General features: G+C 41.8%; 1 protein-coding gene across 1 annotated transcript; it reads right to left on the bottom strand.

Moving 5' to 3' along the window:
- Positions 1-400: 400 nt before the first annotated feature.
- rad23aa (RAD23 homolog A, nucleotide excision repair protein a) lies at positions 401-12,649 on the bottom strand. Its single transcript, XM_028022670.1, has 9 exons — positions 12,385-12,649; positions 10,224-10,385; positions 8,037-8,251; positions 7,142-7,185; positions 5,557-5,684; positions 5,225-5,312; positions 3,969-4,099; positions 3,579-3,740; positions 401-2,895 (listed from the first exon to the last, which is right to left on the bottom strand). Exons 1-9 carry the CDS (start codon positions 12,448-12,450, stop codon positions 2,782-2,784), a joined length of 1,110 nt encoding a protein of 369 aa, XP_027878471.1. The 5' UTR covers positions 12,451-12,649; the 3' UTR covers positions 401-2,781.
- Positions 12,650-13,464: the final 815 nt, after the last annotated feature.

Below are 13,464 nucleotides of genomic sequence, written 5' to 3'. Positions count from 1 at the left end.
TTATAAGAGGTTTTTAACTTCTTGTGGTGGATAATTTCCTCAACTGGCCTGAACGCTCTCGGTTCGGGTAAAAGTAGGTCGATGTTTGTGGTTCTAATTACTCCAAAGCTAAACAAGATATTTATCTGTAAAAAGGTCTTGCTGTCCTAAATGAAAATATGTCCATCTGTGTCCAACCTACACAGTAAAAACCCTTGAAGGTTTTATTATCAATTCTAATTTCCAGTGGTTAAATTTTGGCTCCTCAGTTGTGAAACAATCATCAGAATGTACGCAATTAAGATATTTTCCCTTTCACAACTGAATTAGTGAAATAAACCCAAGCTGGATGAAATCCTGATTGAGCTGCAGCCGTTTGATCAGTGAGACGCAGATGACAATGATGTGAAGGCACAGAGTCAGGGAGCTGAAAGACTGCTGATATTTAATGTAGCACAGCACAGTCTAAGATCATGTTGATGCTGTAGGACAACAATCAGTACAGGCTGCCTTCACACACACACACACACACACACGCGCACACACACACAGAGAGACAGAGAGAGAATGCACTTGTGTTACCGGTAACAGCATCTATTCTTGAACCCCATAAAACAAACCAGGGCCTTGTCCTTCATGCTTATATATCTACAATAAGAACGTTAGCGTGAATATTTCATGTTCTGAAAAAAAAAAAGAGGGTTCCAAGTCCTAAGTCGCTCACTGATGGTCGGGTTAGGATCCGACCTTGAATGGAAATCCCATGGGTGAGAAGTCTTCAAAAATAAAAGTTAAAATATCATCCGTTTCTTAAGGCTCAGTGGAAGAACAGAACCCGGGTCGCCTCGAGGTTCTCCAAACCTTCACGGTGGAGCGACAGAGAGCGTTCCTGCACTAATCCCACTTTCAGTGATCCGGGTCAAAAATAAAAACCACAACATTTTAAAGAGTACAGCTGAAACAGCTGAAACAGCCAGTGGGGAGTTACGCAATACCTTCGGTCCAAAGCCTGGAGGAAGAGGTCATACTACACTGGCCAATGGTTCTCTTTAGGGAACACTTCATGTGGTCAAACTGGGCACAGGCCGTTAGAATCAAGGCTGAAAACAAAACAAAAAGGTTCATTATGCTTTTCTATAATTTAAAGCTTACTGCAAAGAGCTAGTAAGGTGGCTGAAGAAATGCCTGGATGAAAACATGTACATGGCCTGGAGTCAAAGGTCATCCATCACTCTTGTTCAGGTAAAGCTTTTTGTATTACTACTACAGTTCCAGACTAAGATCAGCTGAATCCAGCCTAATTATCCAGCCAATCTTGGCATGTTTGGTGCTAAATCCTGAATAAAAAGACCATCATCAGGGTGATGGTTTTCCCTGTAGAAAACCTGCCAGTTTTCTACACCGCTGATTAAATGCAGCCTAGAAACAAGCAGCAAGTTCTTGAGATATAGAACTAAAAGCCATCAATACGAATATTTAAATTTTGCAATTCCTTCTTTTGCATTCAAATATCCTGGATCATATTTGTTTCCGTTAGTCTGTAGGGGGAAAAAATAAAAATCAGGATCAGACTGAAATCGGCCTGATCGGTGCATTCCCAATAAGATCTGAATACAACGAGTGGATGTTCATAAATCTATTGCAACAAGTTCAATTTGACAAATTATTGTGTTTTATTTTAATCACAAGCCGTTTTCTATAACGGTGATCATGATGATTCGGCCCATGCCCCGCTGAGACATGCAGAGCTGTTCCATTTCTGACCAAATGTCCGTTTTTGGATCAAGTTGCCGTCATTAATAATGTTTGATCATAATGCTATGCTCAGAATGAAACCGCAGCTGTTGGAGGAGAGCAGCGTGTGCAGTCAGTATTTAATAAGTAGTGTCATAAGAAACCAGGAACAGAAACCAGAGTTTTAGATGTGATGAAGAAGCAGGCACTGTGTGTGTGTGTGTGTGTGTGTGTGTGTGTGTGTGTGGGGGGACTCTTCACATCGCGTTCAGATGGTCAGGAGTTCAACTGATTATTAAAGATTCTGTTCTGTGATGCTTTTGTTCCTATTTTGACTTCATGACCCCAGAACCATGTTGGGACAGAGAGAGATGTTAAAAAAAAAAAAAAAGGGCAGCACAGTCCAGTCTGTCACTTCTTCTAATTTCATTGTCGGACGTGATGCTTACAGAGGTACACACAAAGCAGTTTGTTTGTTTTTTGTTGTTTTTTTTTTCCTTTTTTACACACACGCTGATGATGCGGGTTCAACCGACTGACCGACTGAGCTACAGCATTAACGACCTTAGAGGATGCCAGCTTGATTACGTTGTTGTTGGGTTTTTTTCTTCTTCTTCAGCCTAACTGTGTCGCATCCATCTTGCACAGGCATACACAGACAAGTACTCTCACACACGCAGACATGAGCACGCAACCCCACAGCCCCCCCACCACCACCGCCGCCCCTCCCCCTCCCTAATGTTCACGAAGCGCACCTAAAGTCAAATTACAGCTCTCCCCTAAGCTGACCCCACTCATTCCATTGGAATTCACGTGGATTTCATCATCCTTCCACACTTTTCTCCCCCCTCCCCCCCACTACTCCCATAATCTGACCTTCCTGCACTTAACCCTCCACCCCCCAACCGGCCCCTCCTCCCCCTCCTGTCTGCTTGAGCTGAGGTCGTACAGTAAGATCAGGGGGTGCAGTCTTTATGTTGAGCTGAGGAAGGGGGGAGCAGTGGGATGGGTGGGGCAGGAGGGGGGTGGTGGTGTTGGGGGTGGGAGGGGGCAGAGCTCTGCTCCCGTTCAGTCGTCTTCCAGTCCCTGGTTGAGGAGAAAGTTGGCCGCCAGGTTCTCGTTCTTCTCGCAGGCGAAGTAGGCCTGGATGACCAGCGCCTCGGGGAAACCCAGAGCTTTTAACTGGAGGGGGGAGGAGACAGAGGAGGAGGCGGGGTTAGCACCAGGAAGCAGCAGTGCAATATGGGATTTGGTGTTTGCACCATGAAGACCGATTTCCTTCATTTTGGAAAATTGGTGGACACTGGCGTGTGAAACGATTTTCTCCACCTCTGTGAAGGTCTGATGCCAACTGTGACGTCTCAGACAGAAAGAGAAAAAGTAAAGAAATAAAAACTGGTATTGGCCAAAACTGGAACTGAATGGTCAGGCTTTTTAAAGATTGGTTATCGGTAGGCCTGTTGCAATAAGCAATAAATGGTTTATTGTTTTTCTCTTTTCTCACTTTTGACTAAAAACTGGACGACCAAAGTCTTCAGTCTGGTGCTTTGGCCTCAACTGGCCCTTCTTCTGGAGGACAATTTCAACTTCAGAACTCATTTAATGTGTTGTTCCTGTTGTTCTGTTTATTTTGGATGTTTAAAATGTCTTCCAGTTCCAGTGTCGAATGTTCACCAGAATTTAAAGTTCACTGACCTTCGAGAATGTGTTCTCCAGTAGATTACTTTAAAATGGCTTCAAAACAACAACATTATCGTTTATCGCAATAACTTCTGGTACAATTTATCATCCAGAAACATTGGTGACGTAGTGATCAGCCAGTGGCCTACAGTCGGTGCGTTCCTAGTTTTCCCCATCAGACTCACCCTTTCGATGGCTTCCTTCTCCTGCGGTGTGACCTGGATGTAGTTGACGGGCGCGCCCTCTTCGCCCGCCGCCCCCATCTCGCCGACCTCCGGGGCGTCGCCTCCTTCTCCCACCGGCTCGTTCAGCATCTGGATGAACAGCTCCTGGTGTTGGCTGATTTGCTGCAGACAGAAAGAGGCGGAGTTGCTTCCAATTTCATTTGAGTCCTTTTGTTTTTCTACTTGATCACCACGCGGATTTTGAGGGAAAAATGAAAAAGCACGTCGAGCAAAAGTAAAGACTTTGAGAAATTTAAGTTAATTAGATTTTTTTTTGGCTTTAGGAGATATTTAAAATGATTTTTATTGTAGGGCATCAATATAAAAGCAGCATGTGCATGAGGGGGTTACCTGTAGAAGCTGTGGGTTCTCTCGGCCCAGTTGCTGCAGGAGTGCTGGGAGCAGAGCCGGGTTCTGCTGGATGGCCTGCCTCATGTGCAGGAACTGCGGCTGGGTTCTCAGGAATGCTAGTGGGTTCTCACCTGCTGGGCCACACACACCCCACACACACACACACCACACACACACAACACAACCAAGCAACCGCTGAGAAACGTCAAAACAGAAAATATGAACGATCCAACAGCCCTGGACTACAAGGATGAGTAGATCACACTCTGCCAGGGTTGCCATGCCGACATTCTTTGAAAAAGTAAAAACATTTTTCTGTATAGTACTGGTCAATACTCAAAGCTAAAAATATCTGGATCAGTAGTGAAAATAGACTGGAACTCTTCTAGTCCTTAAAATGTAACAAATTCAAGGCCACACACCTAATTCAGCTTCGCTGCAGAGTTTAAAGGAACAAAATGAAGAAATGTATCTTGTTGACAGTAGTTACCATGGCCACCACGCAAAACAAGTCAGAAATCTCCATGGAGTTGGAACGTTGTCAGTTTATTTTTAATGTCATTCCCAGATCCAGGTTCTGACTTCATATCAGCAAATGGAGCAGCTCAGGTTGAGACCAACACTTCATACGGTTCACCGTCATAAATCACTTTTATTAGTATTATTTCTATTTTTTACTTCTGATTTTTCTAGTATTTGCGTGTTCTCCTTTTTATGGTTTGGCGTTGCATTTGTAAATTTACTTGATTCCTCTAAAGTGTTTAGAAAAGTGTTATAATAATAAAATGTATCATTATTACTGTAAGATATTTCTGATGGATAAGGACGCTTAGCTGGTGCATAAACTGCCTCTTCTAGACCCAATAAAGTCTAAATTATTATTAGTGTGTTGAAGTTGACAGGATTTACCAGATAAATCACCAGGACATGAACAGAAACACACACACACACACGTTTTCTAACAGGGTTTCCTATAAACCCAGAGCTTTCCTCATCAGAACTCTTTGGTTCTTTCTGTATTAAACATGCTCAGCAGCTTCCTCCATCGTTTAAAGCAAACTGATGGGCTTCCTAAGGGTTTCCTGGAAAACCAAGCAGAGCGTTGAGCATTATAAGCTCACACCTAAAGGCTGACTCTCACATTTCTACTTGAAATGTGAGATTCTTTTGAAATATGGTTTTTTTATTCCACCATACAGACAAACCAACAGAAATGAGTTTCATTTCTCAGTCAGAAGACAAAAGCTGCATCGTACCTTCTGCTAGAGACGGAGGCTCCGTGGGGCCAGATGTGGGGGCCTGGGCCGGTGGGTTGCTCTCCTGAACTGGGCTGCTGGGGATACCCTGGGAACCAAACAATGCACATCACACACACACACACACACACAGCCCTGCACACTTCCTGGATTCTGGTTGTAAACACTCAAACACCCGACGTTAAATTAGAACAAAGAGGTCAGAGTCCACAGTCCAGATCGATTCTGACCTCTGAACTGATTACACGGCCAGAAAAAAACTAATTTCAGACCAATCTGGAGTTCTTCCTAAAATGGTTAGTTCAGTGTGGGTGTGTGTGTGTGAGACGTACAGTGAGGAGGTACTCCACCGCTCTGTGAGGGTTGTTGAAGCTGGCCCGTAGTGCAGCTACCACTCGCTCCCTCTCGTAGCCCATAGACATGATCTCTGTCAGCATGGCCTCGTACTCGGCTCCAGTCACTGCAGACACAACGGCAGCAGGAAGGAACTGCTCTGTTTTATTGGCATCAACTAGAGCAGCAGGCATGAGTCAGCAAAAACTGTTGACTGATATCAGAAAAAAACAACTGCTTTAAAAATATATGAACTCCACCTAAACTTTGCTGTTTACATCTTAGACTTCAAAGTTTAATGGGTTTTTTTTGTTTTCTTTGAATAAAATAAAATGCACACACACACCAGGAAATTCACAAGTGGGAATTATTGATTTCATATTTCTAGATATGAACTGGATGATTTGTTCATCTATTGAGTGAGTTCAGAGTCACCTGGTGACACTAATATACAGCTGTGTATCATCGGCGTAGCTATGGTAACTAATATAGCTTGTTATAATTTGAGCTAAATGCAGAGTGTAGATATTAAATCAAAGGGGCCCCAGGTGGGAACCCTGTGGGGCCCCGTATGAAACTCCTGTCAGCTCTGATGAAAAGTCACCTATTGACACAAAGAGGTTTGTTTCATGACACAATTAATACTTTAGCAAGAAACCATACAGCTGCAGATATTTTCTTTTTGAAAGATTAAAGGATGACATATAGAAGAACTGGAAACCGACAACATTTTAACTCCAACTTAGCTAAGAACTGAAATGCTAAACAATGACATGACCAAATTAAAGCAAAAGCTTTTCTGAGAAATGAAAAGGAATAATTTTGAAGTTTGATTTTTTTCAACAAACTACAGATCTGTTGTTGACAGAAGTTGTTTCTCATCACAGGAAAGTCAGATGCTTTGGTTTTCACTCAGTTCTACAGCAAACACACAGATTTTTTTTCTAAATGCACCTCAGCACTTTTCAAAACTCCTATTTGCTTTCAGACGTTGCAAAAGCAGCAACACAATCAGGTGTGATTGTCAATCTGAAGCTGAAAATGTTGCATTTACAAGCTGCATTCACAGCAAAGATGCTTGGAGAACAACTGTTACTCTGAGGCTAAGTTTACCCGGGCTTTAAATAGGCCGTCATACAAAACATACGCAATGCAAAGAAGAATTTTATTCACTTTACGTATTTAAGGTTTATATCAGTCAATCAATGAGAACACCACTTCTAAAACGTAACGGAAAACTCCATGTCAAGTCCGTCCGCAGCATAATGTGGGCCGGCAGCGTGACGGACTCCGCTTCCCCTCTCTGTCTGAGGGTGAGACGGGAATCCCCCTCATCACTCTCTGTGACGCCGCAACAAGGAAGGGCTCGCTGTGGTCAGCCTCTAAACATAGGAGCGGCATGCGACGCAGCGCAGCCTGTAAAGTCCCCCGACTGACGGCAGCAGCAGCTGCTGGCCGACAATGTGGAAAGAACAACGCAGCAGCGCGACAATACCTTCAATAACAAGGTCAGAAAACTGTCGGGCTCAACAAGCGGTGGCGGCTGCTGTGCGCAGCGTGGCGTTAGAGCGGCGTGGTACCTACCGAGCGTTGAGGAGGCGTCCAGGCCCTGACTGACACCACTGGAGCTGCATGACACCAACAAACATCAGACTTTAGAGGGAGAGTTGAGCTTAATGCCTGAAAGAAGATTCTAACTTTGTCATGTCTTGCAAAGAGTGACAAAGTAGGATTTTCTTTTTCAAAAAGAGCAAATGAAATTATTTGTGCAACTTAAAGTTGATTTTTTATTGCATAGCATATTTAAATGATGTTATGTCTGTGAAAAGCAGTTTAGAAATAAACTTTATTAAAACTAACTTTAGCAAGAAGAGAATTGATTCAAATAATTCAGCAAATTCAAACGTTTTAAACAGAAACAGAGAAAAATGGGCTTTTTTTTAAAATAAAAAAACTCCTAAGCTTGTTAAATAAATATAAGAAAATCTATTTCAGTTCAGCAGATTAAAAAAAAAAATACCACAATGTTTGACTAGAGAAAAAACCAGAATAAAGAAAACATGTAACTAAAGCAGGCTGCAGTTACCGTCTGAATGTGGCTGGTAAAAAGTCAACTTTGATTTGATTAAAATAAAACTGTTCCTGTAGATCCGTTCCCTCTCGCATTCTTTCCCTTCACATACACAACACATGTTCACCTCTTTTTTAGCACATGGAGAACAAGTAAAAGTTTCACTTCAGCAGAAAACTATTTATCTAAAGCGGTTTGCTCCAGGATGTAGAGACTTTTCAGACCAATTTATCAGCTGAGCTACGCAGAGACCTGAACTGCTGCAGCCTTTTAATATCAAACATGAGTGGAACGGTAATATGGTAGGAACCAATATTGTTGTCAGAACGACATAGAAACTGAATTAGTTCTTTTAATAATGAAATGAAACTTGAAATGGTTCCTGTTTCTCTTCCACATCAGCTCTACCTGGCTGGCTGCTGGGGTTCTGTGGCTGCCGTGTTGGGCTCCGGTTTGGCCTCCTCTGAAGAAATGGGGACAGCTGCGGGGGTCGGGGCCGGAGCCGGGGCGGGGGCCGGAGTGGGGTTTGTAGCCGGGGCGGGGGTGGAGGTGGAGCCAGAGTCTTGTACAGGCAGCTTGGGGGCTTCTGAGACTGGCGGTGAGGCTGGAGCCGCAGGTTTAGTCTTTCATGAAGTCAAAAACAGTCAAAAGAGAAAAATATTAGAAAACTAAATCGAAACAAAACGAAAACATTTCAACTCACGAGAGCGATAAGAGTTCTGGTAACAGGGTTCTTACAGAATTTCCCGCACAGAATCAAAACGTTTTCCACAATTTTCCATGTTTGTTTGCACATTCTACCTTTAATGTGTTTGAATTGTAGTTTTACCTGTTGGTTCCCTAAACAAACAAACACATTCCTACAGCCTGTACACTGTGTGCACGATTATCAGCCAGGTGAGGATTTGACCATGTCATCATCTTCAGGCACATTTTCTAACTCCAACAGGGATAAACGTCATTGATTTAAGGTGACCTATTAACCTATTATGCAAGATTTACATTTTGCTCATTTTCATTTGCTTTTTTATTTCCACTTGGTGTTTCTGTTGCTTCTAAAAACAAACACCCAGCTGTTTTTTGGCAATAAGTCGGTGCTACATGGTGTGTGGAAAATGAGCCATTTAAAAACAACTCCTGATTGTTGAGTCACCTAGCAACCCAAGTGGAGCTACAGCTGGTTTCACTGCTCTACAATGGCTGCTGGAAAAGACAAGTGTTATTTGCTGACTTGCCATCCAGAAACCAATTGCTGCTGGTTGTGCAGGAGGCTCCACTTCTGCTTTTGAAAGATGTCCGCTTGTATAATTTGTTTGCAGTCATTTTCACGAGTGAGTGTAAATACTGGGTTAGGGAACAGGGGGGGGGCGTGGCCAGCAGCAGCTTATTTGGCTTTAACGTGACAAGACACTCTAAAACATCTCATTCTGAAAGGAGCTCAGAATAGGCAGAACTAAGAGTAAATTATTGTTATTTTTGTGCAAAAAAATGTCATGAAGTTGTTTTGCACAGCCCATATGTCTATACTAACCGGTTAAAGGAAGTATAATGGGTCAGCTTGAGCATAGAAGGTAATAAGTATCTGTGTAAGAAGGGAGGGTTTGGTCTAAATAAGTCAATATCATATATCAATGTGTGTATAATTATTAAGGTTCTTTTTTTGCCAAAATGGGCCAATAGAGATTAAGCTGAGTCTAAAAATGCAAAATAAAATAAAAATTTAAAAAAAAGTCTCTCGGAGGGATGCAGCAGTGTGATCACAGAACCGTCAAACGTTTTGTTGCAAACAGACGCAGGAAAGAAAACCCGCAAATTAATTGTCATGGATTTGAGCAGAAACAACGTGAAGCTACCAGGAAGTCATTACGTTTGAGTTCAGTCATTTTCCATAAACTTCTACCTGGTAGAAGAACAGCATATTCAGAGACATGGGCACTGTGGGGACGGCTGAGACCGTTCTGCTGTCTGGTGACAACATTTTGGATTAACCAAGAGCACTGGCAGCTGATTAATAAAATAAAAAAAACAGACTTGCCTAATAACTGAAGGAATGGAGGATTTTAAAAGACAAAATGCTGATTCCTTAAAAGCAATGTGTTGAATATTGATGACTGCATCAATAAATATAGATTTTTTCCCCCCCAAAGTTCAAAATCTTCCAGACCCAGTTTAAGAACCAGAGATTCATTTCACAATCTGATTTTTCTATAAGCACACTTTCAGTCAGTATTTGAGAAAAAAAAAAAAAACAGAATATTGACTAAAATATTCAAATCAAGGTGTGATGCAACATCAGACAGAAGTAAGAAAGTCAATTTGAACATAAATCTCACTGTGAAAAACTACTGCATTACAAAAAAAATAAATAAATAAATAAATAAACTTTGAAAAATCCACAAAATTTCCAAAAGCCAATTCTCATTTACCCATTATCATCAAAATCCGGAGAATAAATAGAGCTATATTTCATAATTTCAGATTATACAGGAACGCTGTGCTAAAACAGCCGTTTAGTCCAGAAAATCCATGTTCCTTTCTTACCATCGTAAGAAGCGTGAAATGAACAATCGGCCTTGAATTAATCCCTAACCTCACCTTGGACACCATCACTACGACAAAATTCTTCTCGTCGATCTTGTAGTCTTTAATAGGCGTGTCATCTTGCAAGATTTTCCCGGCATAAATCAGCTTCTGCCCAGAAACGGGGAAGTTGTCCTTTCCCCGTTCAGCCTCGATCTTCTCCTTCAAGGCCTTCACCTGACGAAAGAGAGCGGAGAGATGCATGACCACAGACTCAAAATCTTCTGTCCACTCAGAACATCTGACCTGTAGTTCATTCTGTCACGTTTCAAACACTTTCATGGAGTTTCACTCTGGTTATGTGCGAGTAGAAGAAAACAGATACATGCTTTGTTCAACTGCAGAATTTTTTTTACGCATTTGTATGACGCCCATTCAATCAATACCTTCCTAATTGTAATTTAGGTCTGGACTTTGACTGGGCTGTTCTAACATAAATATGCCGTCGTGCAGGAAAGTCAACCTCTGCCCTCATCTCAAGTCCTTTCCAGCCTCTGACGGACCGTCATGTACCTGGCTCCAGCCGTCGTCCCTGACCATGATCCTGTCACCACCATGCGCCAATATTGTGTTCTACAACTTCCACACGTGTCTTTGCTTCAGCGCACAAAAACCAATCAGTTGTAAGTCATTCAGTAACTTATGTAAAAGTTGCAGAACAAAAGCTCATGAGGATTGGCATTAAATTGGTAAGTTGTTAGGTTTTGTAAAAATGTTTTTCTGTGGTTCTAGTGGCCTTTATATTTTAGTATACAGCCAGGAAATAACTGGCTGAACTGGCTGAGTCGACGCCTAGTTAGCCCACATGTGGCGCCCCCTCTACCTCTGCACCCCGTCCCAACCCGGCATTGTTAGTTTGAGTCACGCAACATTTCTCATCCAAAAAGACTTTTAACCTGGTCAATAAAACTCAGCTTTGGATTTCTGCTGCTCCTCCAGAGTTACCATGAGCCTCTTGGATAAACGCTTTCCTCAAACTAGTGTGTTAGTTGAGGTTTGCAGTCATAGCTTGGCAGATTTGCAGTTGTGTCAGACCATTTCTATTTTTGGATGAGGGATTGAACCGCAATTTATGAGTTGTTCAAAACTTAACATATTGTTTCATGCTCTATGTGTGCTAATGTACTCCATGTTTTGCACGATGACGTTTGTCCTCTAACAAACTTGCAAGGCTTCACAGAACGGCTGGTTTTATGCCGAGATTAAAATAAATCATTCTGAACACAAAGTTTGACATAGATGTATCAGAATAAATACAAATATAAAAAAGTTCCACTCATTTGCTTATGAAGAAATTGAAAACTAAAAAAAACTTTTCCTCCCACTGTAGAGTTATGCACTAATTTGCCTTGGTCTCTCACATAAAATTGAATTAAATTACACTCACTGGATTATAACGTGGAAAAAGTAGAAACGCTTTTGATTACAAGGCACTGTGTTTAGTGCCGAAATACTTCAAACAAGAGAACTGAAAAGCAGCTAAAGCCTCATTCAAAACAGCCCAACTACATTTCTGAAATGACTGAGCAGTGACTGACTCTCTACCCCCCCAATAAAAACTTTAGTTTTGAGTCCTAGCTTTGCATTTCTGTGCGTCTCATTCTATAAAGTTCAAATACAGGAATAACTCTCAGTAATACCACAGTAAAGAAGCCGACTGGTCGTTTAGCATTTGACTCGCACGATACACCCCACATTCGAGAGCATGTTAAACTGAGCCAGCTCCCCACTGTGCTAGCTGTACAGCTAATCATAATTGGCAGAGTCATAAGCATTAGCATTAGCGTCCTCCTTGTTCATGTTGTAAGTATTGGGCTTTCAGGGTAAAAAACTACGTCAAGTCGTGGCATAAAATGAGCAACGACCACCTCATACCCAGGCGACAAACTTAGAATGTCAAATAAGTTATTAATGGCTGCGTCGGAGGGACTATGTTGGTATGCTGTCAAGCTAACGGTAGCAACATTAGCCTGCTAAAGTTAGCCCGTAATGGATTTGAGGTGTCGCGTTGTTTCGGAATTTAAGGAGGGCTGCCACTGTGCGGTAAATACGCCCCACTTTTGCCGAAATTACGCGAATATACAAACCACTCAAAGCTGCACGGTCCACCGCAAACTAAAACACAGGCAACACAGCTAGCAGTGTTAGTTGCGCTAGTTAGCAAATAGCCACTCACCGTTTGTTCGGGGTCTATCTCAATCTGAATAGTCTGCTGCTGCAGTGTTTTCAGCGTGATCTGCATGGCGGCGACGGCTGACGTCCTGTCAGATTTCCTTCCGATGGAGAAACAGTTGCTTCGCTAAGCAGTTAGTTAGTTTTTAAAGTTGGCGTTTCGGGTGCGATAGGAGCTAACCGACAAATGTGTGTATCCATGAGCACTCAGCAAATCGCCATCTTTGGTGACAAGTTGGTGGAGCAGTGAGGGAGGCAGAGCTGGTAGCCACGAGATCTCGTTGCAGAGCGACGCGATTACGAACCGGGACTGTGGAGGCAACGCTATATGGAAGGTGAAGAAGACACAACACGTGTAGAACAAAACTTAACTTTATTTATTTATTTATTTATTTATTTATTCATTTGTTTGTTTATTTATTGTCCTATATGTCATTTTAATTTTAAGGTTTAATGTGGTTTATCTTGTCTGGCTGTTGTTTTCAAAGATTTTGTTGATCATATTTTTACATATATAATGTAATTTGAATTTATTAATTTTAGACAGCTTTCTGTATCTTGATAGGAACATATTGTGTGAAAGCATAGCTCTGGGGAGGGATACCAAAAACGATTCACCCTCTGAATAGCTCTCTGGTCTCCATTATTTGGAAATGAAGGAAGTTGGGAACCACCAGAACTATCCACTGATGGTGATTAAAGAAGGTCTTTGGTCAGAGAGGTGACCAGGAATCCAATAGTCACTAAAACTGTTTCAGTCTTTCTTTGTGCACATAAAAAACAAAAACATCCAAAAGGTCAGTCAGGGGAAAATTGGATGTGAAAGTGTTTATGGACATATTTGGATCCCATATTTGGACTGAAATGCATGACTGCACTGGGCAAGACATTTCGACCTGAATATGAAAGTTTTCATTTTCATATTTGAGTATTATTCCTGTTCTTCTAAATTTTCTTTTTCTAAAATTTCTTTATGCATGGTCAAAATAAATTCAGACTTCAGTGCCCAATATCCACTCATTACTCTGTTTGAAGCCCTCTCATAAATTTCTCAAAGTTTTCTTAAAGAGATGACGCATATTTA

Source organism: Xiphophorus couchianus, chromosome 7, assembly GCF_001444195.1.
Source record: "Xiphophorus couchianus chromosome 7, X_couchianus-1.0, whole genome shotgun sequence".
In the NCBI taxonomy this organism is placed as follows: domain Eukaryota; kingdom Metazoa; phylum Chordata; class Actinopteri; order Cyprinodontiformes; family Poeciliidae; genus Xiphophorus; species Xiphophorus couchianus.
This window is presented reverse-complemented; position numbering and strand designations above follow the sequence as displayed.